Below are 27,881 nucleotides of genomic sequence, written 5' to 3' on the forward strand. Positions count from 1 at the left end.
AACTTAAATAGTAGAGTACACCTCGATTCGTTACAGAATTATGTTCTTCCCGCTATTCTCAATTTTCCTGATGTATATTTGGAGAATGTTTGGTTCTATCAAGACGGCTGCTCAGTTCACAACGCTCGAATAATTAGGGAGTACTTAAACAATACTTTCCCGAATCGAGTTATCAGTGGAACAGGCGATATTAAGTGACCTGCACGATCTCCAGATCTTAAACTTATGGATTTTTTGGGGACATTTAAAAAGCATCATCTACAATCATCCTGAGGCCAGGGCCCAAAATTTGGATGAATTAAGAAACCGAAGAGTAGTGCCCAATTCTATTACAGCAGAAACTCTTACATCTGTCAGAGTTGCAGAATTTTTATGACAGATTGGGATACTGTTCAGCCGTAGAAGTTCAAATATTTAAATCATGTCTGTAGGGCATTAAATTGTTCACATTATTAAAAACCGATACAAATACACCGCCTTATAATGGTCAGTGTATTTTTATCGGGTTTATGTTATAAGAAATGAACCAGGTATACGTAAGCAAAACAAAAATCGCCGGACGGAGTTGCATATCCCTTGCGTTGTTATGTGTTACTAAAAGGTTTTCATGCTACAATTTACAAGCTACTTACAAAAAGACCACAAAATATACATCACCTATTGCCAATCAATGGTAACGTGATAGACCAAGTAGAAAAATATCAGTACTTGGGAACTTTGATCAATGAAACCAATTATCATACTGTAGAAATAAACAAGCAAATAGAGATTGCCAGATAAGCATTTATACGAATGAAGCCACTCCTAACGTGCAAAAATCTAAATTTGGAAATCAGACTACGTACCATTCGCTATTATATGGAGCTGAGACTTGGACAGTAAAAAAATGCAATTTAAAAAGAATCGAGGCTTTCGAACGCTGGTTATACCGCAGAGTATTAAAAATATTATGGACTGATAGAATTACAAATAAAGAAATAATGGAGAGGGTTGGTAAAGAAACAGACCTAATCACCACCATACAAACCAGAAAACTAGAATACCTAGGCCACGTGATGAGGGGACCAAAATATGAAATTTTGAGACTCATAATACAGGGAAAGATTCAAGGAAGAAGATTGGTTGGATCTACGTGATTGGTATCAATACAGATTGATTGATTTGTTTAGAGCAGCAAGTTCAAAAATAAAAATAGTCATTATGATTGCCAACCTCCGTAGGGAGACGACACTTTAAGAAGAAATGGTTTTTTGTCTAGGAGTCTAGGTGTCGAAGCAGAGGGGATCGGAGAATTAGATACAATTAGCTCGTACCAGTCATTGTTGCCAATTTTAGCGCATTAAATATTTGCAATATCTAATCCAAAACTTAACACCCTGTACAAAAACGTATACTTGTTATTTTTCTTTCGACTATTTCGCTTAATTTTTCTATATTCTTTATTTGATCTACCAATTTTTTCTCTTTGCTGTTTATCTCAAAATTTTCATTTTCACATCTTGTTGTACAAGTATATGATATATCTGATGTCAATCTCTGTCTGTTTCTAGTATATTATTTTCTAAATACCGTCGAAAAATGCAGTAAATAAACAAGTAAATATATGACCTACTTATTAATTAAACAAGGTCAGAGATTACCTTTGATCTCCATCTTTGGATATATGTTGACCTCCGACTTTCCAGCCTATTTCCATTGGAGTATCTCCAAGAGCAGAACATTGCAGGTGGGCTTGTTCTCCTTTTACCACCTGAAGTTGCTTGGATTTTTGAGTAAAATATGCTGGAGCTAGGAAGCAATTAAATAGATTACGTTAGGCTATATTGTTAATTTTTGAGTAGATTAATTACATTCATAAATTACAAGTTAAATTAAGAATACCGTTTAAACTATTTAAACACTGATTCAATTTTAATTGAATCGAAATGCAACCATCTATATGATTTTAAAACTAATAACCAATTAACTTCCAATCACAACCCAATCAGTTTGTACTGGGAGACTTTACGAATCACAGTTTACTCTGGGGCTATGCAGATTCGGACGCAAATGGAGACGCAGTAGAAGCATGAGCCGAAACGAGTGGCTTCTCGTTAATCCATCCTAAACTTCCACCATCTTTTCAGAACAAAGTTTGAAAAAGAGGATATAGTCAGGATATCTGTTTTTCAAGTAATAACCTCGAAGACCGATGTACCAAAGTAGTATATGGCCCCATACCAAAAACTCAGCATATACCAATTGGTATAAATATCTTTCCAATTGTCAGATTACAAGCTATTCCATTCAGAAGAAGATTTAACTTCAGAAAGGCAAACTGGTAAAAGTATGCAGACATGCTAGATTCTGAGCTGCTACATCTTGAACCAAAAGTAGAAAACTACGAAAAATTTGTAGAAGTACTTAAAAATGTGTCTAGAAAAGCTATCCCCAGAGGATGTAGACAACAATATGTCCAGCGAGTCCAAAGAACTAATGAGAACATACGAAACCCTCTATTTCACTGACCCTTTTAGCCAAGAAACGGTTGACAGCGGAGCAGTACTACTCCAACAGCTAAGTCAAGCCAGCCAGGAAAAGTGGATTGAGATCCTGGAAAAAATGGACACATAGTAGCAAAATAGCATTGAACCTTCTAAAAAAACTTAGCGGTGATCCAAAAGAACATAAACCACCTTGCAAGGTTACAGCAAACCAAGTCGCTGCTCAACTTCTTATGAATGGAAGAACTACGAACCGATATAAGGACCCAAATACTAGAAGAAGATTGGACTCAGAGACAAACCACCTACACCTACCTTTTACACTAAAAGAACTCCACGACGGTATGAACAGGTTAAAAAAACGGAAAAGCTGCAGATTTGAATGATATATGCACTGAACAAATAAAGCATCTAGGCCAATGAGCAAAAAACTGGATCTTGCAACTTTATAACACGTGCTGCCAAGCCTACAAAATTCCAAAATAATTGAGGAAATCTAAAGTAATTCTTCTTCTTCTTCAAGTGCCCTGTCCGTTGCGAACGTTGGCTATTAACATGGCAATTCTGATCTTATTTGCGGCGCTTCTGAATAGTTCGACCGATGTGAGCCCGAACCACTTCCTCAGATTTTGGAGCCACGAGTGTCTTCTCCTGCCTGGCCCTCGCTTACTGTCTATTTTTCCCTGGACAATCAATTGCAGTAGACGGTACTTATCGTGTCTCAATATGTGGCCTAGATATTCAAGCTTTCTTTGTTTAATTGTATTCACGATTTCTTTCTCCTTTCCGATTCTTTGGATTACCTCTGTGTTGGTGACATGTTCGGTCCAGGATATACGAAGAATGCGTCGGTACACCCACATTTCGAATGCTTCTAGTTTTCTCGTGAGCGTCTCCGTCAGCGTCCAGGCCTCCACACCATACAGTAAGATCGGAAAAATGTAGCATTTAACTAGTCGTAGTTTTAGGGGAAGAGACAAATCCCTGCTTATGAGGAGCTTTTTCATATTGCTAAATGCTGCTCTAGCTCGTTCTATTCTCGCCTTAATTTCTGTGGCCTGTTCCCATTTTGCATTTACGTTGGTGCCAAGGTACACATAAGATTCTACATGGTCAATTAGTATGTTACTTATCCGTAACTGTCGAGCAGGCTGTTGCTTCCTGCTTATCAGCATCCACTTTGTCTTCTTGAAGTTGAGGCTCAGGCCGTATTCCTCACTAACTAAATAAACTCTTTCCATTACCTGCTGTAATTCGTCTATGGTACTGGCAAGGATCACCGTGTCGTCGGCATATCTTATATTGTTTGTTAACTCGCCGTTTATTTTTATGCCCTCATTTGCATTTTCCATACATTTATTAAATATTTCTTCGGAATAAATATTGAATAGGAGTGGGGATAATATACAACCCTGACGGACACCTCTTTTGATCTGCACACTTTTAGTGAGTTCGTTGCCAATTTTTGCTCTTGCTGTTTGACCCCAGTATAGGTTTGCCACAATTCGAATGTCCTTGTCGTCAATACCTGTCTTTCGCAGAATATCTATCAATTGTTCATGATTGACATTGTCAAATGCTTTTCTAAAATCCACAAAGCACAAATACACGTCCTTATCAACGTCTCTACACCGCTGTATAAGCACCTGGAGAGCGAAAATTGCTTCTCTAGTTCCAAGTGCTTTCCGAAAGCCAAACTGCGATCTATCAATATTTGACTCACATTTATCATATATTCTTCTATGAATGATCTTAGTGAACGCTTTAGTGACATGATTAATCAAGCTTATAAGCCGGTAGTCATCACAGATCTGGGCCTTTGGTTTCTTCGGGATTGTAATAAATGTTGACTGCAGCCAGTTCTCCGGGATTTTACCGCTATTATATATGTTGTTAAAAAGTTCAACTAGGTTATCAAGGAACTGTTTGTCCGATTTACATAGGATCTTTAATATTTCGCAGGTTACATTGTCCGGACCTGCTGACTTATTGTTTTTTAGTGCTGCAATGGCATCTTCTATCTCCGATTTAAGGATTGAAGGTCCTGTTTCTCCTTCTCCATATAGGTGATCATCAGTCCTGTCAGATGCAAATAATTTTTCTATGTATGATTTCCATGTTTCTAAGATCGTTGATGGCTCCGAGATAAGATTTCCATCGCCATCTTTTATGCTGTTGGGTGACTTATTGAATTTCCTCTTGTTTGTCATTGATTTTATTTTTTTGTGCATATTGTAACTGTCGTATTTTCGTTCGTATTGTTCTATTTCCCTGCATTCGTTGGAAAACCATTTTTCTTTGGCTTCTCGAATTTTCGTTCTTATGATTTTGTGGATCTGCTGGTATTTTTCTTCATTTTTATTCTTGAATTTACGTCTTTCATCCATCATATCCATTATCTCATCAGACATCCATTCGTTCTTCTTTCGTCTGTCACGCTTTAATAGAGTCGCGCATGTTGTTTGGATTGCTTCCCTCGATTTATCCCATCTCTCTATTATGTCCGACGTGTTCTCGTTAATGTCGTTTATTTTCTTTCCTAGTTGTTCTCGTACTTTTATTTCGGTTTTTGGGTTAGTGAGTTTCTTAATATCAATTGTGTTTCTTAATATCTAAAGTAATAGCCTTATTAAAACCAGGAAAGGACCTAGAAAATCCCAGTAGCTACAGGCCTATATTTCGCTGTTGTGTCACTTTTTCAAACTATACGAGAGACTCATACTCGCTAGAATAGAAAAAAATGTCGACAAGCACCTCATCCCACAACAAGGAGGATTCAGACCCGGCAAATCTTGCACCGGTCGAGTCCCCGCACTAACATATTACATTGAAGGGGGCTTTGAAGAAAAACTTAAACAAACTTAAAATAACAGAGGCTGCTTTCGTGGATTTAACAGCAGCCTATGACACAGTAAGGCACAAAACATTGCTCCGCAAATTGTACGACACTCTCAACGACCACCATCTGGGTAAAGCCGTATATTCCTTACTACAAAATAGACGTTTTTTCGTGTTGCTGGAGGGTAAAGTAAGTAGGTGAAGAGTTCAGGCCTCCCACAGGGAAGTGTTTTAGCAAGAATGCTCTTCAATATATATACAAACGACCAACCTACGCCGACCGAAACCAAGCACTTCCTCTATGCTTACGATCTTGCAATATGTGCCCAAGGAAATAGTTTTGAAGAAGTGGAGGAGAAACTCTAAACTGCCTTAAAAACAATGACAGTGTTCTACCTGCAAAATTCCCTAAGAACCAATCCCTCTAAAACCCAAGCACTGGTTGCTTGGGTTTTATAGGGACTGCTTTAGAGGTTACTTGGGTTTTAGACGGTTGCTTGCTACATTAGAATACATAAATCAACCTATATATATTGGAGTAACTCTGGACCGGTCCCTCACCTACAGACAACATTGCATAAAAACGAGAGGAAAAGTAACAACTAGGAACAGCAACTCAAAAAGCTATCGGGAAGTAAACGGGGTGCACGTCCTGGTGTTTTAAGGACAAGGGCAAAGATGGAACCGACGTAGCCCGATACTGGGCCGAAATTTTATATGACATGTATGATATGCCGAATGACATGTCTCTAAAGTTTTCGGATTATTTTAGATTGAAAAGCATCATTAGTAGGAAGCATTTGATCAAGTTGTCATTGGAAAACAAAGTTAGTAAACAACTTAAACGACATAAACAATGTCAGTTTTGACAAATAAGGTTCGTTAAGATGTCGTACAAACCTAATATTCGTTAAAGTATTTATCGTTTAGTTGGACATGTACCAAAACGCGATAATGTAAAAATTTTTAGTGCTCAAAATATTTCTGTGTCAACGAGTTACCAGACAATTAAAGAGTACGAAAGTGGTATACCATGCCTTAATTTACCCAAAGTGGAACGAATGACTGTAAGTAGAACAATTTCTAGAAATAATTTAAAACGATATAAAAGAAAAAAAGCTCCTAAGTACACAACAGCCCAGTTAAAAAAAATTCCTAGATGATGCCGTGCATTGAGACGTATTCATATGATATGCTAATGCTACTGGCAGCCACCGATTGCTCATGCTTGTCATTGGTAAAAGCAAGAAACCACGTCGTTTTAAATACGTTAAAATGAATGCGATGTCTATCGTTTATACTTCCCAAAAGAGTGCCTGGATAAATAGTACAATTTTCATGGAATGATTTATAGGAACTTTTATACCCTACATTAAAGCCCATCAGGTAAAAAATAGTAAAAGAGGGAAAACATTATTGCTTCTTGATAAAGTCCCAACTCATCCATTATGTGACATCTTAAATGAAAAAGACGATTTTATGAAAGTCATGTTTCTTCCACCTAATTCACCTAAAGAAGGGGGGAAAAGAAAGCCTGATAAGAAATCATGGAAAAATTGATTTGAATGATGGAACAGTATAAAAGAGTAGAAAAGAAGAAAAAAGCGTGGAACAAAGTTTTGTGTTTAGTGGAAAATAGTGAAATAGTGGACAAAAAAGGGAATATGCAAAAGAAAAATGGGAAGATAAGTCTGAAATGATAGATATGCTAAAAAAACTCAATTGCGATGGATGTGATGAAGAAGAAGTTCAACAATGGATGAATTTCGACGATGATGATCCCGGGTACCAAATTATACAAAATAGTGAAATTATAGAGCAAATGAATAATAAAACTGACACCACATTTAGCACCTCATCAACTGCAAGTTCAGATAATGAAGATGAAAACATAATTGGTGCTTCAGAAGCTTTTACTTGCTTAGATATGGCCTTGCGTTGGTTTAAAACATAAACTGAAAGTGACCAGTATCAAATAATTGTCCTTAAAAAATACGTGACCACCTAGCCGCTCGTAAACGGATAGGCTTGCTTCGGCAGACGAAAATTGAAGATTTTTTTAAGCGTTAGTAATTAATGCTTAAAATATCTTCAATTTTCTTCAATATTGTATCTAAAAATATGTTGTTGCACTTTTTTGTTTAATTCCTATTTGTCATTAAAGATATAAATAAATATGTAGGTATATAAATATGGCTTTCATTCACTTGTAGATAAATATGTATGACTATAATCAATGCAGTTCGATTATCCGAACAAATCGGTTTTCCGAACGCCTATGTCCCCCAATTAGTTCGTAAATCGACGCTCTAGCGTATTTTAAAATTAAATTATCTTATTATATATAGCATATTGCAATCTGGCTCAAAGGACCAATGTAGAATTTGAATGCCATTTATCCGTTCTTCTTAATTGACTTATTCATGTGTGTTTCTTTTTTATTTACCTAACACGCTGCATCGTGCGTGCATTAAATTTGTTAAAACAAAACCTTCTTTAGCAAATTAGTGTATGGTAAGATAGATACTTAGCGCATTTTTAAGTTATGCTCTTAAAACTATTATGTTTTAGATCTATGTTGAAATGTGTTAAAGGCACTTGAGAAACATGTATAAAGAATTTGGTTGTAAATTTGATTTAAAAGTTATTACATTTTCAAAGCTATAAATTTAAATTCTTACTGAGGAACTAGATTACCAAAACTACAAATGATCTTACCATTCACTCGTAAGTGTATCACTTTACTAACTCCAGTGCCAATGTTGTTCTTTCCTTCGCACAAGTAATGTCCTTCGTTCTCCTTTGATATGTGCATGAATATTAAACTACCATTTTGGTATTGTTGAACATTGGGTTCAAACAGGAAATCTTTGTACTCTCCGGGTTGTTCTCCTAAAAAAGTAATCACACAATAATTGTCACATGTACTAAATGAAAACAATAATAATAATCTTTTCCTTACCTACAGCCTTTTTCCAAGTTATAATAGGTTTGGGATATCCATCAGCTTGACAGTGGATCACCGCTTCTTGTCCAGCAGCTACACTTGAATCGGCCGGTTCTACGGTCCAACGAGGAGGAACTGAAAACACAAGGTGTATGCACTTTTTTCAAAACTATATTATATTTATATTGTTCTGAAGCTATTTTCTTGTGGCATCTTAAAGCAATTACTATGTTAATGGGAATAAACTACAATTGAAGTTTGAAATAAGTTTATTGACGTTTCAATTTCCACTTCGGAAATCGTTCTCAAAATACAGACATTAATAAATTAAACAAAATTTGTACTGCATTCTTACTGTGGCTTTTACTATAGACAATATCATCTATTCTCTAGCTAGATATCGAACTTTGTTGTAAAATTCATGGGTTTCATAAAAGTTTGCATGTCTCAGCAGTTCTTTGCATTCTTCATTTGTATATATATATATATATATATATATATATATATATATATATTTGTCGTTCCTATATGCTCTAATTATTTTTCTGTTTTACCTTTAAAATTCCATGTTTTTTTTCATTTTCTATATGCTATATATGTCTGTATACTAAGCCTGTCAATTTTTTTCTTAAAACTTTTGTCCCACATGTTGTAATAAAACGATCTATACATCCAAAGTATCATGATACAAAAACTTCTTCATAATTGTTAATTAATGAACTGGTTTTAAACTTCACTTTACTTCGTTTACAAAACTAGACGGTAGCAACCTATATCACCGTTTATAAATTTACCATTTAGTTGAATTACATACCATAGTTATAGAGATAAAAAATGAAAACCGATAATTATAATTAACGCCAGTAGCGGTAGCGCCATTGCATAGTTTCTCTGCTGGCGGAAATTCATTATTGGCACATTTCCCGAAAGTTTTAACTTGAGCAAAATTCTACGCCTAAATCCATGACACTTCTTTAAATATATACCTGTGAAATTCGGGAATGCTAATGTCGGTGATCTTTGATAAGAACTTATAGATGAATGGTTTTGTAAAGTTTGGTTGTTTATTAGTTTCGTATCGGCTTGATCAATTTGGTTCGTTGTTGAAAGTTTTAACAAAAGAAAAGCTAAATATATAGCCAATATGAACAGAAAGGGCTTCATAGCTTTAGAAAGTTAATTAATGTTGGTTATTTGATATATAAAGGAGCAAAACTTAAACATGTAAATCTTAAGGTCTTATATAATAAGTCTATTGACAAGTTCATTGCTGTATTATTCTTAGATCACGTAAACAAATTAGAATAAAATTCAAAATAAATAACATTAGGTTTAATATATATATATATCATATCGACACCGCCATCGAACAAGGTTGTAAATCAAGTTAGATCTATTTTCACATTTCAACACAGGCGAATTCAGTGAAAAAATGCGCACACGTCAATGTAAACCACATAGCTTAATTCTCAATAGTATTGCTAATACTCCGTTGAAAAAAGTTAAACTTTAAGTTACGTGTGTCAGTTTAGCGTAAAAAAGGCAGTCACACTGTTACTCCCTATGTCAAATTTTTAGTTTCTATATATTTGACGATTAATAAGGTTGCTAAAGGAGTTACAGCTTTGTTGCACGTATGTTTAATTTATAAAGTAATCAAACATACGGTATATCCCCTAAGTTAATCTTGTATGAATAGTTTACCGGGGAATCCCATATGCTATATGAGTTGGTGCTTTGTTTGTGTTCGACTATTTACGTGAATGTAACTTGTGCATTATTTAATTTAGTTGATATTTTTGACTATACAAGTGTTTCAATAGACGTATATTAGGATTACCATTGAAAAATAGTAAAATAGACGCTGAACCTGGTAGGTAAAATTATCATAACCATAATTTTGTAAGTAAAAATAAGTAGTTTATATTTTATTATATATATGGAACAAAATTTATTTTCTGGCGAGATGGAAAACTTTGATACATTGTGGAAAAGTATTTTGATGTCACAGAAAACCCTCCATGAGCAAATACGTCCTATGTATTATCCGATGAAATACTTATTCAACATGGCAGTGATTTAATCGAATTTAAAAGAAAGTTACGGCCTGGTTGTAGCAAATTTCTATACCCGAATGGTAGTGATGTAGAGTCTAGTGGTCATAGAGAGCCTGTCTCTGCTGATGTGTCCAAATATGTACCTTCCAACTCTGAAGGTAATTTTTAGAATATCCATTGCTATTTACTTTTAATCTTTTTAATAGACGACCATAATTTCCTTTTGTTACGAATTGTTAATTTCTGTTTCTGTTGTTATTCTGTAGTCTTTTGGTAGATATACAAAAAATAATTTTGTTGTAGGTAGTAGCTATTCGGATGGACCAATAGAAAAGAATCTACAAGAAATAGATGAGGTTAAACCAAAAACAAACCTTAATATACAAACCAAATTGAATATAGTGCTACTGATAAAGGACAAAATTCGCATAAGAAAAAAAAACGAGATAGGCAGGGAAAATGTACTTCGGGTCGTAAGAGGACACGCAATACCAACAATTGGAAATGCAACTTGAATAAAAGGAAAAAAAAATAGAATTGGCATTCACGAATCAACGAGGTCAACAAACCCGAGAAAGGCAAATGAAACAAGGGTGTACACAGAACTGTTTCAAAAAATGTATTCAAAAGTTATCTTTAGAAATGAGAACCCAGATTTTTTCACAATTTTGGTCACTTGGGAATCATGATCATCAAGTACACTTTATAAATAACTGTGTTGAAAGACTACTTAAAGAACAAGCAGTACTTGCAACACTTGCAAATTTAAGGCGCCGCTGATCATTATAAATATTCATTTATGGTAAACGGTGATAAAATTGACACTATTTATAAAAAGATTGGTATGGAAGTAACTGATTGTTTCACTAGCCGATCAACGAGGCCGTCATCAAAACCGCCCAAACAAAGTAGCTGAGGTCCACGATTCAACATAGCATCGTAGCATTCTTACTTTTGTATCAAGAAAGAAGCTATGACTCTTGAAGAAGGTCCCTATCCGATTGAAGGTGGAATTTAACATAGATTTCTTTAAACCCAAGAAAGATCTATGCGCAACATGTGATATTTATAAAAGAACTTCGATTAAACAAAGGAAAATTTACAGCTTATAATATAATTTATAATTATACTTATCATATCGCTTCTTAAACTGTGGTGCGCGAATTCAAAACGCAAATTAAGTCGCTTGCTCAATATAGTAACTCAGTAGTTGCGGCATGTTTTGATCTCCAGAAGATCTTATCCACTCGAATGTCAGAAGTTTCTGCATGTAATCATACTATAAGCGAAAACTCGTCGTCTACAATTTTACAGTCTTTGATTTAGGAGACAATGAAGGACACTGCTGTGTCTGAGATGAGACTGTTGGCCGGAAAGGTGCTAACAAAATTAGTAGTGCTGTATATTTATTTATTGAAATGAAAGTAAAAAAGGGATTTACAGACTTTTTCTTCTTTTCGGATAGTTGCGGAAGACAAAACAAAAACAGAATAGTTTTTGCTATGTACTATGCAGTGAAAAAGTTTAAGAATAATATCACACACTTGTTTTTTGAAGTAGGGCATTCACAAAACGAGGGCGATTCAATGCATGCCCTGATAGAAAGACGTAAAAAACATCAAATCGTATATGTTCCAGAACAATGGATAACCATAATACCAAGTGCCAAAACATCAGGCAAACCATATTCAGTAACAGAAATAAATCAAAAACAACCCACATTAATTTTGAACTAGATATTAAAAACAATAAAGTAAAATGGTCTGAAACTAAATATTTACAGATCCGCAAGGAAAAAGTGAAAATAATTCACGTTAATTATGACCTTCTTTCCGAAATTACTGCGTTAACCCTCCTTTCCACGGGTGACTTTTTGTGACACAAATCCACTGGTGGGGTCTATCAGACCCAAATTTTAAACATGCTTTTTCTCAATAAAATTTTTTTTTTAAATATCTTTAAGGAAACTTACTGATGTACCGTTGTACTAGCTAAATGTACATATAATATCTGTATTAATATAATATGTATTTTTATAGTTTACTGCGAAATAACTAACACCATTATTTTTTTACAAGAGTTTACTAAAAAAGTCATGAACGGCAAATACAAAAGAAAAATATAAAAAAAGACAATATTATTACTCTATATACTTCAGTAATACAAGTAAAAACTAAATATCCAAAATTAAAATTGGAAATAGAAAATAGAGGGGATTAAATAATGTTAGTTTTGTTTCTACACAATCGGCACAATATGCTTTTATATGTTCCACACATAACCAATTTTTGCACAATTGGCAAAAATACCTAGTTTTTCTTTTTTTACAATACTTACACCATCCCTGTTTTCCTGGGGCTGGGTCATCCCTCGTCGTTTGCTCAATTCCAGAAAATTTTGCAGCAAGTAACCGTGATGTTCTCGGTATACGCATATTTAGCGCTCTTATTTTCATATTTTTCTGGACTAACGCAATTCCTTAAGACTTCAGAAATTCCGCATTCGTATTACTGGATCTTACTATATAATAAATGCATTTATAGCTGCAATATTAGCCAAGCCTTAGCACAAAACAAGAAACGTCCACCCACGGGTGGGGTCTGTCAGGATACTTTTGCAGGTAGCGATTGAAGGGATTCATACAATTTTACCAAATTATGCCAAAGTGTGCTATTCAGTACCATTAAAAGGTACACCGAGTCTAGGAAAAAAATACAAAAAAAAATTGAAAAAATTAAGCAAATTTCTTTTATACTTGTACTGATGAACCCCACCCGTGGGATGAAGGGTTAATTTAGAACAAATCCCTGTAACTCAACGTTCTTCAGCTGGGAAGTCAACAAAAGATAAGAATGAGCGTATCACCCTGACAGAGATATACCTCCCGTTTATTCTAATTCTCTCGCCATATCGAAAGACAAATATAATAAAGATTTAAACAGCCTTTGTAAGTCAAATGTCATACCCGAAATACATCACCGTTACTATAAACAATTAAAATTTTGTGACCCTAAAAATATTCAACCATCAGACTCCGAATAAAAATTTGGGATAATTATTTTATTTTGTTCATAGTGATTATTTTGTTCGTAGTGGTAGAATATTGTTGTTTTTGTAAAATTGATAAATTCAAATTAAAATTGTGAAAACTAAGAGTTGATATTTTATTTAAATATACCATAAAAACTAATTTTCTCTTATTATCATTGCCAATAACTTAAAACATACAACTTTTTAATGATAAAACGTAAAAAATAATTAACACGGAAAGTGCAAAATTTTTCTATGAAGAGTCGTGTTTAATCTCAAGTTTGTATCTCAGTCAATCTTATGATTTTCAATAGTTAATATAATTACAAAACATACACCTTAAAGAAATCCCTCATTATGTTATAAATAATGTCTCGCATTAGTGTAAAAGAGTTTACTCATTTCGCTACAAATTTTTAAAAATACATCTTTTCGTTTTTTGGCTCTCCTGTAAAATCGTTAAAACTGAGTTTAACCTTGTTCAATGGTGGTGTCAAATTACTCGGTGTTTAATTCCATATAAATACAATATTTAACTTGAACACGCCATAAGAAAACGGTTTCAGAATCTTAATAAATTCATATCTTAGTAATGTGATTTCCAGAATCCCTACATTGTTGGTGAAACATTAGAAATCCATTTCAAAGTAATAAAACAGTGATTCTACATTTAAAATTATTTCCATGGATAATTAGAGCAAAATGTTACTACCATATCCAGTGAGCCCCAATGTGACTAAACCCATTCCGAAACTCTCGCATTGTTCGCAACTTTTAACACCCTTAATTTAATTACCCCTTGAAGATTACAAACGAAAAGAAAAGGAGTCAAGAGGAAGAGAAAGGTGAAATAATTACTGTTGATAGTTACGTCGATATGGAGGCGAAACAACACGCTTCCGGAGTTGCTCGTGATAGTTAAATTTTTGTACAAATACGTGGAAAATGTTCTCAGAAATGAAGTGAAACGGAACTGAAAGTTTTTAAACAGAACGAGGTAGTTCGGGGAAACTTTTTAAAGACTTTTATTCTGTTTTATGAGTTAAATTTTTGATGAAACGTTCGGTTGGAAAGTTACATTATGGGGTATAATTCCAGACGTAGGAAGCTTGAACAGTATTGTCGTTTTTTTTTTCAATACAAAGCTTAAATGGAAATTATTTGTTGATTTCAATAAAATCCATAAATCATTATATACTAAATAATATGGTCTTTAAATAATATTCTTGTGAAATTTTTATGTTGACTGCTATATTTATTAAAGCATATTTAAATATTTCTCAGAACATCAGTAAATTAAACAAAGTATTTTGTTTTCTTCTTCGAAAAATGGGAAAAATCTAGTATCTGTGTCAACCATAACAATAATTCAAACATATCATCGCTGTGAAATTAAAGCGGCATAAATGAAAAGAGACACTTTTCACCCAATGGTTCCAAAAATTTTACAATTAATTTTTTTATTACTTGTTATCGTTAATTTCACACTAGGGCTACCATTTGCATGGATAAACTTATGAAGAGTCTTGATAAAAAGTATGTAGTCTTGATGAAAAGTATTCAGAAAAATATGCAGATATGCCACTATGAAAATATAATTATTGATCCATTTAGGTTATAAGAATTTATAATTTTTTATTAACATCAATCTCATTATGACATATTCAGGTGCAAAATAATCTCAAGCAAGCAAGCAGTTTAATTAAACCCAGCCTGTGAGACATTTTCATCCCTTAGAATTACCTTCGGGTGTAACAATTCATTGGAGCAAGGTGTGTTAACTCGAGTAAAAACAGGAGTCACCCCACCTCGCTCCAATGCTCCAGACCATCCCTTTTCCCCTATAGCACTCTAATGTACGAGAGGCATACCTATCAGCCAAATGCTCTTCATGTGGGAGTCCTGGGTAATAGAACTCCAACATGGTTCTCTAATCGATTTTAAATTCAGTACAGCGTGACGTGATTTATTCCTGTGATCCTCATGTGACTTATCCACAGAACTGAAATTGCTTGCTTGGACCTCAAGCCTACGCTCTTGACTGACGCCCAGTTCACGACGATGATACACGACAACGTTCAGTCTCATGAAAACGATGAATGGTATTTCTAATGAACTTTGTTATACTCCCTCAAGTCTGTCACGGTTCCTTTCCTTTTAGCAAGTGTTATAGCTGGAAATGTTAGTATATTATTTTACTTTGCGTTTGTAAACGTACTCGCTTGTTGAATGATCCTTTCTACTGTACGTAAAGATACTCCAGTAGCAGTAGAAATAGTATTTGCATATATTTAAATACATTGTAAACTATTCCTTTGGGTTCTGGTGTCAATCTGATCTGTTTACACGTACTACACTTAACCATCTCCATTCTACAAAATAGTTCTAATATACGTGGTAGCAGCTTTCTTGTTGAGACTCGACAACATAATAAGACTAAATTACGAACTCGTTAGAAATCCAGTGACTGGAAATTCTCGGAAATAATTCTTATCAGTTCTTTGTATGTCCTTAACGAGTCGTTAAGGAGTCATTAATAATGACTTTATAATTACGGTTTTAAGATAACTGATACTAAATTAGAAATTAACTTTTACCAAACTTTATAGAGTATCAATTATTAAAGATGGCATTAAAACAAACAAAAAATTTGGTATCTATAAAACAGTCGGTGTACAATCAAACTCCATTTATTATTTAAGTGAGTAATAATTTTGTAATTAGTGCAATTTCAAATAATTTAATTTGTTTAATATTGCCACGCCACTGCATGGGTCTGATCATAGATATTCTATTGTGTGCGCGATTAACTATTTCGTGGAAGGGCTCGCCACTCGATTTGAAATAAGCTGTACATGATTTTAATTTGTAATTATTATATAGTTACATTTTTCATTGTCACTAGTTTTGTACTCCTGTAATCTGTTAAAAAGTTTATAAAATAAGGTAATCTCGTCAATAAATAAATAAATACAGGTAAAAAATTCTTTTGTCACAGGAAAAGAAAAACAAAATCTAATAACGAATAAAAGTTAGACGAGACGAAACAGGAGCCTTTATGTAAGAGAATAATAATTACCATTAACAGTAAGCGGAACGACGTACTTCTCGGCACCGGCGACGTTGCTCGCTATGCACGTATAATTTCCGCTGTGGGCGGAAGTCACCTGATCGATAATTAATGAAGAAGCGAACTCGTCAATTCGTCTAATGACGGTCCCCAGGGCCGCGTTGTTGGAGACAACCTTCGCGTTCCGTTCCCAACGGAAAGTAATGGGCAGGTCGCCTTCCATGATTTGGCAGGTGATCGCGGCTCTCATACCTTCCCTTAATAGATCTGTCATAGGGTTTATCGGCAGGATTTTCGGTGGAACTGCAACGAAAACAGACAGGTTAATTAAATTTGTCGAGAAGATAAGGTCACCAAGCAAAATAAATTTAATCTACTAGGAGTTTGTTTATATACTTCGGTTGTCTGTCATATATTAAAAGTGTTGTTTTTAATTAGATATAAAATATACTCCAAACAGTAAACACATGCAGATGCTGATCATATTTCAATTAAATCAATTATTTCTTAAAGCGACTAAGTGATATTTTCAAGTTTTGAGAAAAACAGAAAAATGTTGTTTATTTTTTAACCTCTTGATATTTTAAACTTTTTATCCTTTTTTGCATTAGTATGGTTCGGTTAAAGGTGTGTATCAAATCAATCTAGAATTTTGGATTTTCTAGTAATTTTATTGTGAAAAACAGCTACAAAATATATTTAAACAATATTAAAGAAATAATATAATATAAATCAAAAATAAAACATACATCAATACTTTCTATTATTGTTTTATAAATTCTTCTTTTATTTTCTTTTCTTATTTTATTATTCCACAAGAGTCTGTGTAGCTGTCTAGTAACTGATCATGTTTGGCCAATCCTTCAATGTATTTCTTCGTTACTGCCTGCTTTTGATGTTATTTGGACTCGAAAGTATTTGAAGGTTTCAGTTGATTTTATAGTTTCCATTTGTAGGTTTTCTGATTTCTCTCCTGTAACTAAATACTCGGTTGTCTGTATATTAATTAGACCCCAATTGGTGTATATTTGATTTAGTAATAGAAATAAAAACGATATTTTTTTTATGCTATTCAGTGCTTCTTCAAACTCCCCATAACTAAGAGGTATATTGATAGGGTTATATTCGTCGGAAATTGTAATAGGTACTACCCACAGATCACCTACCTCTAGATGCTTCACGACAATACTTTAGTTAGATATGAAATTCAGCGCTCCAAGAGATTTGTATCGGAACTAATTCAAGCGAGAAATTACGCGGGAATTTCAAAATTTAATATTGGTGGAAAAATTTATATAAAGCTTAAAATATTTCAATATAATTTGGTATTTAAAAAAAAATTGCAATTGAAATTTTAAAATGTGCAAATTATTTAATATACACAACACCATTTACGAAAAAATAAGACAAAATATAACTTATTTATTTATTTAATACCTGTAAAACAACTTTGTACATACATAAATTTAGAATACAATAGAAACATGCTTTATTACTACTGAGAATTGTACAATTTTATGGACAAAGCTTACAAAAAGTCAGAAAAATAACAGCAATTTAAAATGTACTGAAATTACGAGTACATAAATCGTCAATATCACAAAATAAAAGATAATAAAATACACAATATATTGCAAAATTTAAATAAATTGCAAATTGCATAGTTTTACATGCTACATGTGATACTAAAATATATATTTATACAAATACTTTAGTTACTTGTACATAAAGCTATTCGTTCAGAAACTCTTCTACTGAATAATGGTCTTTCAGATTTAGGTTTTTGTCCTTTTACGGAACTTAAGGAAAGAAGTTGAAGATTTAAATTGCAAAGGGAGGTGGTTGAACAATTTTTTTGCTGAATATAATATAGATTTCTTTGAATTTCTAGTAGAGTAGTCATGATTAGGTCTTGCTGGAAAAACATGTAGGTGTTTACGAATTAAGAAACACTTTCTAAAATATATAAAAAGGGAAGAGTTAAAATCCCGTGATTTTTGAAGTACATTTTTCAATATGTTATTCTACTGAGGCCAAAAAGATACTGTATTGCTCTTTTCTGAAATTTAAAAACAACATTAGATTGGAGCAGCTGTTCTAGAACCCCAAAAAAGAAGACCATATCAAAGATGAGACTCTAACAAAGAAAAATATGTTATTTTGGAAGATGCTAAATTGATTTCCTTCGAAACAGATCTTACTGCTTAGCAGGCTGAGGCTTCTAAAAAATTAGAAATGACTTCCACCAACACTTTTTTTATTTGATGGGTTTTTACACCACCTCTGCTACGAAACTGGTATGAAATAGATGATTTCCACTGTTTTCTTAGACCTCTAACCATAAGAACTAGAACATGATCTGCTATATATGAATTTCTGTTATCTCCTATGTCTTTAACGCCATCTATACACCTACTATGCTCATTGTAACGAAGACTTGGCATAATCGCCATTTCATCAAATATTATAGCTATATGCTTATCAATTCCTTCTATTTTTGATATTGTTGCTTTTAGTGACTCAAATATTAACTTAATAATTAATTATTTCCTGGGCCCGCAATAGTTTAAGCCAGAAGTTTGTTTAATAATGACTTACTGGGTATGATAAATAGATTGGAAAGAATACTATATGAACGAGCACTTTGTTTTTATAAAGACAAAGTTAAACATTTCATATTAAGAGTAAATCGTCTTAGATTTTTTGCTTTACAGCTCTCTCTGTACTTAATTTGAATTAGCATAGCTGCCTTTCTATTAATGTTCCGAAGGTCAACCAGTTTATTTTCTTTATAAAACTCTTTAGCTTGAAACAGTCTGCGTTTAATAGACTTTTTACTATTTCTTTCCAAAGAATATTTTATGGGGTAGTTGTTTTAATGCTTCATATTATTTTTTCTTTTTAGGGGTAATTTTACTTCTTGTAATCTTGCACTGCTGCAATATTTTCAGCGGTGTGATATTCTTAAGGGGAACAACTAAAAGTAAATGTGATTTTAATTTCTTTATTCAATACTTACAAGGCAAAACATATTTATTATATTAACCTTCGTGTAGTGGCGTTACTGCGTGAGATACTTAGTAGACTGTTTTTTGATGAAGACTATGAACACAGGCAAGCTCCTATTTCTAGTTTTTAGCCCCAGCTGGTCTATGACACGGAAGCAACTAAATAAACTCTAGTATCACTATCCGAAGGTTAACCAAACTGTTAATTTTATATTTAATCATATTAGAGAATGTTTACAAATCTGCTGATGACAATACAAAATATAAAATTTTAACTACAATTACCTTTTAAATCCTTACTCTCACCAGTTTTTACAATTAAAATCTCTTCGTTTGGTAACTGTGCATACTTGTGTTCTGCAACTAAAAAGTTTCATGAAATAGTAACCAATTGGAAAATTATTAATTTGTTATCTTCCCAATAGTTACGAAAATGGGGTATCTCAAATGATTGAAACATGTGTGTAGATTGTGCATCTCTATTTGTTGAAGAACTTTCAACTAAAATAAAAAGTTAATATAGTAATTTATAGCATGATTCACTTCAAATAAAATAATTTTTATTAATTACATATCAGGGTTACTCACTTTCTGTTACATTTGCTTCCGCATACAACATTGAAATACTTCTGGGATGTAGATTAGAACAGGAATCTAAAATCAATCAGCTATTTGTTCTCGGGAATTGCATTTTGGTACAAGCTATGACTCCATGTAGAAGCAAACTTATCTTCAAAGTGCCTGTGGCATATTCGTTTTGTTTTAAAAACTAGTGGAATTGTGGAATTCATCATATCAAAATTAGGATTTTTTATAACACTAAGCCATTTCCTAAATCGTATAATGTCTTTATCAGAATTTGGTCTAATTGTTGACGACTTGGTACATTGTAGGATACACCATTTATTGTGAAAAACTATATTTAACTAATTATTATTAATCTGCAAAATACTATTTGAAGTCCAGGAACATTTAAAACACAAACTAATTTGAGGTTGATGCTAACAATAGCCCAGAGATATTAAACCAAGTTTAGTTTGATTTTTTTGCAATAATAACCATTAAATCAAACAATTTAGACGAATAATAACTATCTGAAATCTGATTATATTGACGCTAATCAATTACTGACAATTTGCGATTGACAATTATAATTTTTAGTTTGGCTCTAAACCTAAACTGCAGAGTATATACTATAGTATCGGTACTTCAAATGACATTTAGTTTAGTTTGACCTTGAGCTACCTACGTGAAATGTCTAGTTATTAGTGGTCTGTGGTACTACCTCCTCCTGTTATTTCTAGGTTAGAAACATGTTACTGTATTTTTGGCTGGATGAAAATTTTTTGGTCACAGCTTGTCTATGATCCTGTGGGTCAGTTAGTAACATTTCTTTTCCTAGACGTAATTTGTTGGTGGGTATGCTGTTACTTTTTTAACTTTTTTTGACACCAATAATATATTTGTGCTGCTATTAATGCTATATATGTATTTCTGCCAGAAGTCTTATTTGCTGCCAAGATATTGATGATTCTTTTGTTTTTTCAGCTCTACATTTTTTGCACTCTTTTAATTGATCAATATTTCTGTACTTTTTGTATCGGTTCCAAATTGTTTTATTTAATTTAATAGCGGCCTTATATTGTGTATTCATCCATGGAATTGTTTTGTATTTCTTTAAAATTTTCCTATGGCTATATTAGCAGCATTCAGTATTGATATCAGAGTTAGTATTATATTTATATTTAAGTATACAAGCCTTCCACAAGGCTTAGTTTTAAGCCCTGTTCTCTTTAGTTTGTGTACTGTTGATTTACACCAATTAAGTTTTAATCATATTCCGTTTAAAATGTTATATTATGCAGATGACCTCTGCATATATACTGAAAATAAGAAATTTGATACCACTATGGCTTCTCTCAAAGATATCTTTGGTGTTGTTTATAACTGGTTGACATTAAATGCTTTTCAGTATTCCTACTTCAAGTCAGAAGTTTGTATTCTCAGTAGACACAACATACCTAAATTAAGTCACATTGTCCTAGATTCTTATAATTTTCCCCTTAAAGACTCCGTCAAATATCTTGGCATGGTACTCGATAGAAAATTGACATGAAAAATGCATATTACTTACATATTAGACCGATGTATAAAAGGGTTAAATTTAAAAAAAATGGTTACTAAGACTTGGTAGGGAGCTGGCGTTGAAACCGCTTTACTATTCTATCGTACTATTTCAGGTCCATATTGGATTATGGATGTATCTTGTACTGCTCTGCTAGTTCACAGATTTTAAACAAAATAGATATCTTGCAGAACTCAGTCCTTCGTGTCATGAAAACAACTTCAGTCGAACCTCTCCATGTAGAAGCTATTGAGCCTCATTTAAATCACAGAAGGCAGTTCCTTGCAGACAAATTTCTACTCAAAATATCCAGAATCAACATTCAAATATAGTAGTATTAAATGAACAAGATCTTACAAATAAACGAAAAATTCTCCACTACTGTGCATGGCACTTCAATCTAATCAAGATATCGTCAGTGATTTATATTATTCCAGCTCAACTTTGGCAGATCTTTATGATTACAGTTCATTATTTCTAAATATAAAGATTGTAAAATCTTTATATAGCGATAATTTTTACATTAATATTAACATATTATACTCAATACTTGCAAGCTTTGAAAAATCTGTGCCAATATATAAAGATGCTTCCAAGTCCAAGGATGGCGTGGGATGTGCTTTTTATATTCCCTTCAAAAATATTAATTAATCCTACAAAATGGATAACATATTTTCTATATTTAGTGCTGAAGCTATTGCAATCTACGAAGCGTTGACATTTTTAACACAGTCTACTGAGCATTGATTCTGCAATAATTATATCGGACTTTCTGTCTGTTTTAAATTCCTTGATGTTAGAACTGCAAAAAGTTAACGAAAATATTGTTATTGTTTGGTGTCAATAAGACCAGAACGACACCCCTGCATCCTCAATCAGATGGAATGGACGAGAGGATGAACCGAACGATGGGTAAACACCTGTCCAAAGTTGTATTAGAACATCAAAGAGATTGGGACCAGCACATTCATTTATTCTTAATGGCATACCGCTCGGCTGTGCATGAAACTACAGGCCAGACTCCAACCTGCCTGATGTTAGGTCGTAAAGTTCGTTTGCCCTGCGACCTAGAGTTTGGCTGCAGACCTTCCGAAGAACATGTTGCAAGCGAAGATTATGTCGACCGCCTGAAGTTAAGAATGAACAACATTCATGTACTTGTTCCGCAGGATCTTTTTAGTGCTCCGCATAACGTCTCTCTAGCCCACTGTGTTGCCCAAGATCTTGAGATGACTAAAAGGAATCTTATCTGTATTTTATAAGAAGTTCGGTCGTTTAGACGAGTTAAAAAATCAGCAGCCTAAAGTTGGAAGAGTACTGAGATTAGAAGATGGCTCTCGATCTTTGTTGTATATGGTGACCAGGAAGTCGTATACACACAGGGCAAGCTACGAGAATATATGGCGTGCTCTAACTAATTTTAAAGAAAATTGTGTGCAATTATGGCATCAAGAATTTGGCCTTACCCAAGATAGGCCATGCACTCGATAATCTGGATTGGAAGATTGTCAGAAGCATGCTTGAAGTGATCTTCCGAGAAACCGGCGTAAGAATTACTGTGTGTTTAATTAATCCGAAGAGATCGTGTCCTTCAAAGACAGTGGATTGTTATTTCTTTCTGAGGGGTTCATGCAGAGCTGGAGAGTCCTGTACATTCTGCCATCCTGGGCCTACATATAGAGTTGCTGATCGGGACGCTCATTTTTAAGAGGGGAGCAGTGTTACGAACATGCTTTCGGCATGGCCCATGTAACGGTTGCATCTCGAAAAAGGCATCAAGAACATTCGCGATGTATCGAGTGCGAGAGAGAACAACACGTCACGTAGGCGAATTAGAGGTGGGACTACCCCAGAAGATTAGAGAATAATACTTTTTGGTATATATATGTAACGATGTTATGAGTGAGTTTAGTTGTTAACAAACTGTAAACTTATAAATAAATATATTTATATAAATTCGAACCGCTCGTTTTATTTAATCCCGCTACAATATTAATTTTGTATGGATTAAAGCACATATTGATCTCGAACATAACGAGTATGTGGATATGCTGCCAAAAAAATGTAAAAAATGGTTTGACCAATAAACAACCAGTTTATTGTTGGTCACAACATACACTCGCGATCATAAAATCCGGGTCACCTTGAAAATCACCGATATTTCATTTTTAACGAGCTTTATAGTAAATAATAATAACACAAATACAAACTAATGCATGTTTCTGGGAATTGTTGTCGGCTTAGCGGTTTCCTTTGCAACAAAGAATTTCAATAGTGCCGATTTCGCGGGAAAGCACACACTTCCCAAAATGAACGGTACCTGTAACTGCCGCTTGTTTTAAATGTCTCATTTGTGCTTCGACTTTCTGTTCAAACGCAACGAACAAACGTTTATTATTGTCACCATTAGTGTTTATTAGTGCCATTATTAGTGTTTATTATTGTTTATTTTTTGCCAAAAATACCCTTGACTGTTGTTGAAACGGCACAAATTGTTGCGCTTGTGAAAGACGGTCACACTCAACGGCAAGTCGCAAGAACTGTTGGCGTAAGCCTTTCTACGGTTCAACGAGTGCTTCAACGCTTTCAGGAGAAGGGTTTGCTATCCAGACGACCTGGCTCTGGACGAAGAAGAATGACGACGGTACGAGATGACCGTTTTCTTGTGTTTCAGGCTTTACGAAACCGGACCTCAACTGCGATTATGCATCGAAATCGTCTACAGGAAGTACGAAATCGCAATTTTAGCGTTGCAACACTCAGGGAGAAGATTTAGTTCTTTTGGACTATCTTCTCAGGTAATGGCTACAGGACCGCCACTTCGCCTGGAGCATCGAGTTGCACGACTAACTTTTGCTCGACAATATGCGCATTTGGGAATTAACGATTGGAGCAAAGAGTTATTCTCAGATGAATCCCGTTTCTGCCTAACTGGATCCGATGGACGTGTAAGAGTTTGGAGGAGAACCGGTGAATGATTTTTACAAGCTTGCATTGCTCCAAGAATGCCATTTGGTGGAGGCTCGGTCATGGCTTGGTGAGGTGTATCTTTCGAGTTCCGCACAGAATTACCCTTCATCGAAAATAGGTCCTTAACTGCACGAAGGGATATTACGGAGATTCTGGAAGAACATGTTATACATACCATGGCAAGGCTTAAAGAAAACGTCGTTTTTATGCAGAACAACGCGCGAACGCACGTTGCCACGATCAGTATGCAATACTTGGACGAGGATGGAATTACGAGGTTACCCTGGCCAGTTAGGTCTCTGGACCTGAATCCCATCGAACATATCTGGGACGATTTGAAAAAGCGTATTCAACCCCTAACATCTCCTCCTAACAACGGACAGGAGCTTAAGGATCTGTTAGTGAGAGAGTGGAAGAACATACCACAATATGTAATCCGGAGAAAAATTGAGAGTATGCCCCGTTGTCTGCAAGAGGTTGTTAGAGCAAGGGGAGGCAATACACGATATTAGTCATTGAAATTTCACTGACATTTTACCACGTTCTCTATTTTCCATTTTTTTTGTATGCCTGTTTTATCCACAATTTGGTTTGTTTTCTGCTTTTTCAATAAAAAACAATAAAAAACCGTTTTTTTTTCTTCCAAAACAAACATTGATGACAAATAAGAAATACGTTAGCCTAAAAAAAGGTTATTACTGCACCAGAGGCAAAAATATTCCAAAAACTTGAAATTTTCAAGGTGACCCGGATTTTATGATCGCGAGTGTACTTATACCAACCCTTCTAGATACTGTAGTATACAAAATTAAATATCAAATAGAACGTGGTTCCAGCCATATAGTTATTAAATAAAATATATCACAACTGTATTACGTCTTCGATTAGGCCACGACTGTTATCCCCCACATCTACATAAAATTCATGTTCTCGAAATTCTTGGGAACCTTCTTTGTTTCCTTAAGTATATTTTATATCTTTGTCTAGGACTCTTTTATAGTATAAATTCTGATCTGAATTGATGGCAAATATTTGTGTAATACTACGGCAAACTCTTCAACATTAGATTTTGGTTTAATTTTTGCGGCTTATAATTTTAAAAATTTATGTTTTTATACACAGATATTTTTAGTAAATCGTACGTTTAAATATTCTGTCTAACACTAAAATATAGATACAGAAAGGTATTTTATGCTAATTTTAACTTTCGAGTTACTTCAATTGCTTGATTTTCGTTAGTAAGTTTCCAACTTATTCAACGTATAAATATTCATAAACCTTTAGCGTACCTGTTATATTTCCATTTTCTAGTAATTATTCAAATCCTAATTACCGATCTCGTAGGAAGAATTTTAGATGGATTCTATTACTTTCGTTCAATTTCTTTAAAGATATATATATTTTTTCTGACATTCACATTGATAACCAGACCTCCAATAATTCACTTAAAACTAGATTATAGTTAATACTGATATATATTACTCCATGGGAATATTTACGAGACGAGCCACATTAGAGTATTATTCAAGAGATTTTGATCAGTTTATTATTCAGGTAATTGTGTAGAGATCTCCAGTCTCCATGAAGCTTTAATCCAGTTATATTGCCCCTTTCATCAATATATAAAGTGGTAGATGAACCGCGATAACAATGGCAAGTATAACTTAAAAGGATTTGGCAATACTTATTTAGATACTAAGCCTCTATGACGCGTTAATCCAGCTGTATAGACTCCCCCATCGATGTACAGAGTGGCAGGTGAATTGCGCAAACAATAAAGAATATAGCTTTAAGGATTTGGCAAATTTAAATATTTGACATTTTATCTACTAATATCTGCAATTTTTTTCTATAGGCTGTATTTTACATTTCTATTTTGTATAATGTATATTACACAATAATTATGGGCGACTTTAATACGAAAATGGGGTTTAAACAAGATTATGCAGAAGTAGCAATGGTTAAGTATGGATATGACGAAAGAAATGAAAGAGGGCAAAGATTGCTGAACTTTTTACACCAAAGCGAATTTATTCATGATAAAGTCTTTTTTTTCTTATAAAAAGCCTCAGCGGAAGTGGACATGGACCAGCCCAGATGAAAGTGTCAAAAATGAAATAGATTAGATACCATTAAATGTAAAATTGAAAAGAACAAAGATTATCCCAAAAACAAGAAAAAAATGGATTCCCCTGAAAAACAACAACCTGTATGAAGATACACTAACCAGACATATACAAGACTTGCAAGATGAAATAGAAGATGTAGATCAATCAAATGATGGCAGATTGAAGGCTCTAAAAGAAACGGAAAGTGAGTACTGCCAACCATTCTGACTTACAAAGAAAAACTAAGCCAAAATACCAAAGAGCTAATAGGTAAAAGAAGAGAGTTGACGGAAAAATACGACTCCAATTACACAACAATGAAGTAATTAAATAAAGATATTATAGACCGGTCAATCCTTTATATGTCCTGTATCCTGTATCCTGTATCCTGTATATGTCCTTTAGTAACGCAGGTAAATCCAAAATCTAAATGGTTCGCCATATTTCCTATATTTCTTCTTTTTACTTAAATTAACATTACTGCTCTCGCCTGATTCTTCGCTTCGTTTTCTATTCTTTTGAATAGAAGTATCCATTGATGATAGCAAAAACTCCCCGTGCGTAATAAAACAAAACAAAAGCTTTACTAAATGACATAACGCGCGACAGTAGGGAGCACGGGGGAGGGGAGCCGACCGGATAATTTTCGGATTGCACAATTTTTTGAATAATTTCGGATAATGTAATGGTCTATCGAGTTAATGTTATATTTTTTATTTTATTTATTTATTAATACATATATTTGGTACTCATTTAAAATAAAATAAATATATTTTCTGTATTAAAAGTCCGCGCTGACACGCGACGCTCCTGGGACACCGCAGCGACGCTCCAGGGCGTCGCTACCCACAGTTTGGGAAGCCCTGGTCTAATGAAAGCTTTGATTTGTGACCAATGAGCCAATACAAAACTAAAAGAAGAAAATAACATCCAACGAGAAATCAATCAATTCGAAGAAATAATTAAGAAAACTAAACAAGATCTGCTAAAACCAAACAAAGAAACAAAGAAGAAATCTTGGATGACTCCAGAAATCCTTCACTTAATGGAACGCAGAAGGTTAATTAAAGGAAATAAAGATGAATACAAAAAAATGCAGGCTTACATCAGAAGAAAAATAAGAGAAGCTAAAGAAAAAGAAGCTGTAGAGAAATGTAAAGAAATAGAAAGACTACAAGCCAAGCATGACAATTTTAATGTACACAAAAAGGTAAAAGAAATAACGGGTACTTTTAAAAAGAGAAC

At 33.9% G+C, this 27,881-nt stretch overlaps 1 protein-coding gene across 1 annotated transcript in view; it reads right to left on the bottom strand.

The window, feature by feature from the left end:
- Positions 1-8,248: 8,248 nt before the first annotated feature.
- LOC140433617 (cell adhesion molecule Dscam1-like) overlaps positions 8,249-27,881 on the bottom strand; it is a 757,823-nt gene continuing 738,190 nt past the window's right edge. The window contains exons 10-11 of the mRNA XM_072521600.1: positions 16,435-16,728; positions 8,249-8,403 (exon numbers count right to left, since the gene is read on the bottom strand). Coding sequence (XP_072377701.1) covers positions 8,249-8,403; positions 16,435-16,728 — 449 coding nt within the window. The remainder of the gene's footprint in view (positions 8,404-16,434; positions 16,729-27,881) is intronic.

The sequence above is a fragment of the Diabrotica undecimpunctata genome, chromosome 2 (assembly GCF_040954645.1).
Source record: "Diabrotica undecimpunctata isolate CICGRU chromosome 2, icDiaUnde3, whole genome shotgun sequence".
Taxonomy (NCBI): domain Eukaryota; kingdom Metazoa; phylum Arthropoda; class Insecta; order Coleoptera; family Chrysomelidae; genus Diabrotica; species Diabrotica undecimpunctata.